Source organism: Coenobita brevimanus, chromosome 106 (genome assembly GCF_032717465.1).
Source record: "Coenobita brevimanus isolate Jiangsu-jjx chromosome 106, ASM3271746v2, whole genome shotgun sequence".
NCBI classification, from domain to species: domain Eukaryota; kingdom Metazoa; phylum Arthropoda; class Malacostraca; order Decapoda; family Coenobitidae; genus Coenobita; species Coenobita brevimanus.
In genome coordinates, this window is record NC_137059.1 from 6,181,702 (window position 1) to 6,184,387 (window position 2,686).

The 2,686-nt window shown below is 44.6% G+C and overlaps 1 protein-coding gene across 1 annotated transcript; it reads right to left on the reverse strand.

Moving 5' to 3' along the window:
• Positions 1-525: 525 nt before the first annotated feature.
• LOC145416506 (uncharacterized) lies at positions 526-852 on the reverse strand. Its single transcript, XM_080285463.1, has one exon. The coding sequence runs from the start codon at positions 850-852 to the stop codon at positions 526-528; it is 327 nt and encodes a 108-aa protein (XP_080141589.1).
• Positions 853-2,686: the final 1,834 nt, after the last annotated feature.

Genomic DNA, 2,686 nt, shown 5'->3' on the forward strand with positions numbered 1-2,686 from the left:
CCTTGGATCTTGTTGGTGAACATCCTTTGCACTGCTTCAAGTCTCTGGATGTCACTTTTCCTGTCTTGTGACCAGAGCTGACTGGAGTAGTTCAGTGTGGGTTGTACCAGGGCTTTGCAGACAGTCAGCATTACTTCGGGCTCCCTGGAAGTGAATGTTGGCATCACCCAGCCTGCCATCCCTTTGGCTTCACAGTTTCTGTGCTGTGGTGCTGGAAAGTGGTGGCATTGCTTAGGTGTACTCCGAGGTATTTGACTTCTTACAGTGGCCTGATGTTGTGTCCCCCATCAGTATGCAGAGTGGTTGCCTCCTTGATCTTGTGATTTGTGTCACATCTCAACATTTAGAATTTGTCCTCGTTGAACTGCATGTTGTGGTCTGTAGCCCAAGTGTAGACTGCATTAAGGTCTTCCTGCAGGTATTTCACTTCCTCGTCAAGGGTGACGGTATGACTGATGTTGGTGTGGTGACGGTACGACTGATGTTGGTGTAATCAGCAAATGAGGAGAGGAAGGAAGAGCCCACTTAATTGTCAATGTTGCCCAGTTGTGTCAGGAAGAGGAGGGGACCCAAGGCCAACCCCTGTGGCACTCCACTAACTACGGTGGCTTTTTGAAACATTTGGCCTTTTGCTGCGACTGACTGGGATCTTCCTGTGAGGAAGCCAGGTAGCCATATTCCCAGCTTGCTGCGTTCTCCAAGGGACTTGATCTTATGAAGTAGGATGCCGTGGTCAACCTTGGCAATGTCTAAAAACACGACATGCACATTCTTTCCCTCTGCCAGGTTCTGTAGCAGCCAGTCAGTGTGCCAAGAGTTTAGATAGGCAGGACCTACCCTTCCTAAATCCATGTTGGGTTTTATTGAGGAGGTTACTCTCTTCCTTGTGGGTAATAATTCTCTCTCACATTACTCAAACACCTTCATTGTGTGATGTGAGAGCAACAAGCCTGTAATTTTTGGGGAGGCTTCTGTCTCTTCCCTTAAATATTGGACTTAAAGTGGCTCGAGTATTGTTGGAATGATTCCCTTGTCCAGCGAGTGGCGCCACAGCATGCAGACTGTCTGTGCTAAGTTCTCTGTACACTTCAGGAGCAGGATGGCTGGCACCCCATATGGCCTTGCAGGCTAATTCGGTTGTAGTCCCTTTATGGCTTCCTTGATGCCCTCCACTGTAATTAGGATGTCAGTAAGGTGGTTTGATTGGGGCACGTAGTCTGTTAAGAAGGTTGTCGGGTTTAGGACTACTGTATACCGTAGTGTTCTTAGGGTGGTAAATACAGCATTGTATTGCTGCTTTAAAAATAGACAAGTTTCCCTTGGGCCTTTTGTTATTGTTCCCTGTTGTGTTTGCAGCGACCCAATCTGTGTTTTAGTCTTAGAGAATCTATTACAGTAGCTGAAGAAGTATATACATTTGGTTTTGCATGTTCATTATTGACTGTTTTTCTTCAAGTCTTCTCAGAGTTTCATGGGATTCTTTAATTTGTTGCTCAACCTCTGTTATCTTTGCACTGATTGAGCATTTCTGCTCTTGTTTTAGCTTAATTGCTTGTTTAGAGAAGTTCTCTTCATCATGATTCTCCTATCTCTCTGGATGGTGTGTCAGGCATCTTTCTTTCTCCTCTTTATTGGAACATAATTGTGACAGGTTTTGATCATAGTGTTGAGCAGTGCTTGCAGGATGTTATTTGGATCATTATCTCCTAAGATCAGGTCCCAGTTTTCTTCCCCAAAGCTGCAGTCTATACGGTATATTCCCAGTTGATTGAGTCACTGAAAACTAATCAATGGGGGTGGACTGTGATGGGAACTCCTTTCTTTGGCTGTCTCCAGCCTTTCTGATTGTGGTGTTTGTGGTGATGAGGTTGTGACCTGAAAATATTGTTTTTTCCATTTGGTAGTTGCTGATTGCCTCTTGCTTGTTAGTGAAGAAGAGGTGTAAGGTGTTGTTTATTCTTGTTGGGCTTGTTATATGTTGTGAGAGGAATAGGGATCAGTGGTATCTAGGCTGAGTCTGGCCTGTATTTGATGTGTGTGTGTGTGTGTGTGTGTGTGTGTGTGTGTGTGTGTTTCTGACTCTGGGCATAGGCTTCACAGCCTGCTCTCAAGGTCCGGTAGTCCTCCAGCATACCACACACACCTCTGCATGTGCCTCCCGAGATGATACCTCATGGCCACTGGAGAAATAGGAAGTTGAAGTCCCCACACATGATGTGTGGCATAGGTGTTGATGTGTGGCATAGGTGTTGGCATGTTTTCAGTTACTTTGTTGTCAACAGCGTTTTTGAAATTCTCTTGGTCACATTTGGGTGGTTGATAACAGTTGATAACAATTAGATTTGCCAACTTTAAATAAAGAGCCATTAGTTGTACCTGACTATTGGAGTAAGAGAGTAGGGGTCTTGTCAATAGGTGTTCATTATGTATACCATGACACTTCTGTGACTTGTACCTTCCCTGTCTGCTGTGTATGGTGTGTAGCTTCATATTGATATTTGAGTCATTTGCCTTGGTCCTTAAGTGTGTATTGGTTAAGGCTATAAATATTGGGCCCCCTATAGCTCATAATTCATTCAGAAAAGTAACTTTGCTTTGGTTAGTTTTTGAGTTGAAGTCCTGCATATTGCAAATGATGATACAGGACATCCCCACAGTCCGCGGGTTCCGAGTACGCGATCCCCAT

Excerpts from the sequence above, each read along its gene's own strand:
- LOC145416506 (XM_080285463.1), bottom strand. The coding sequence starts at position 852 with ATGGATTTAGGAAGGGTAGGTCCTGCCTATCTAAACTCTTGGCACACT.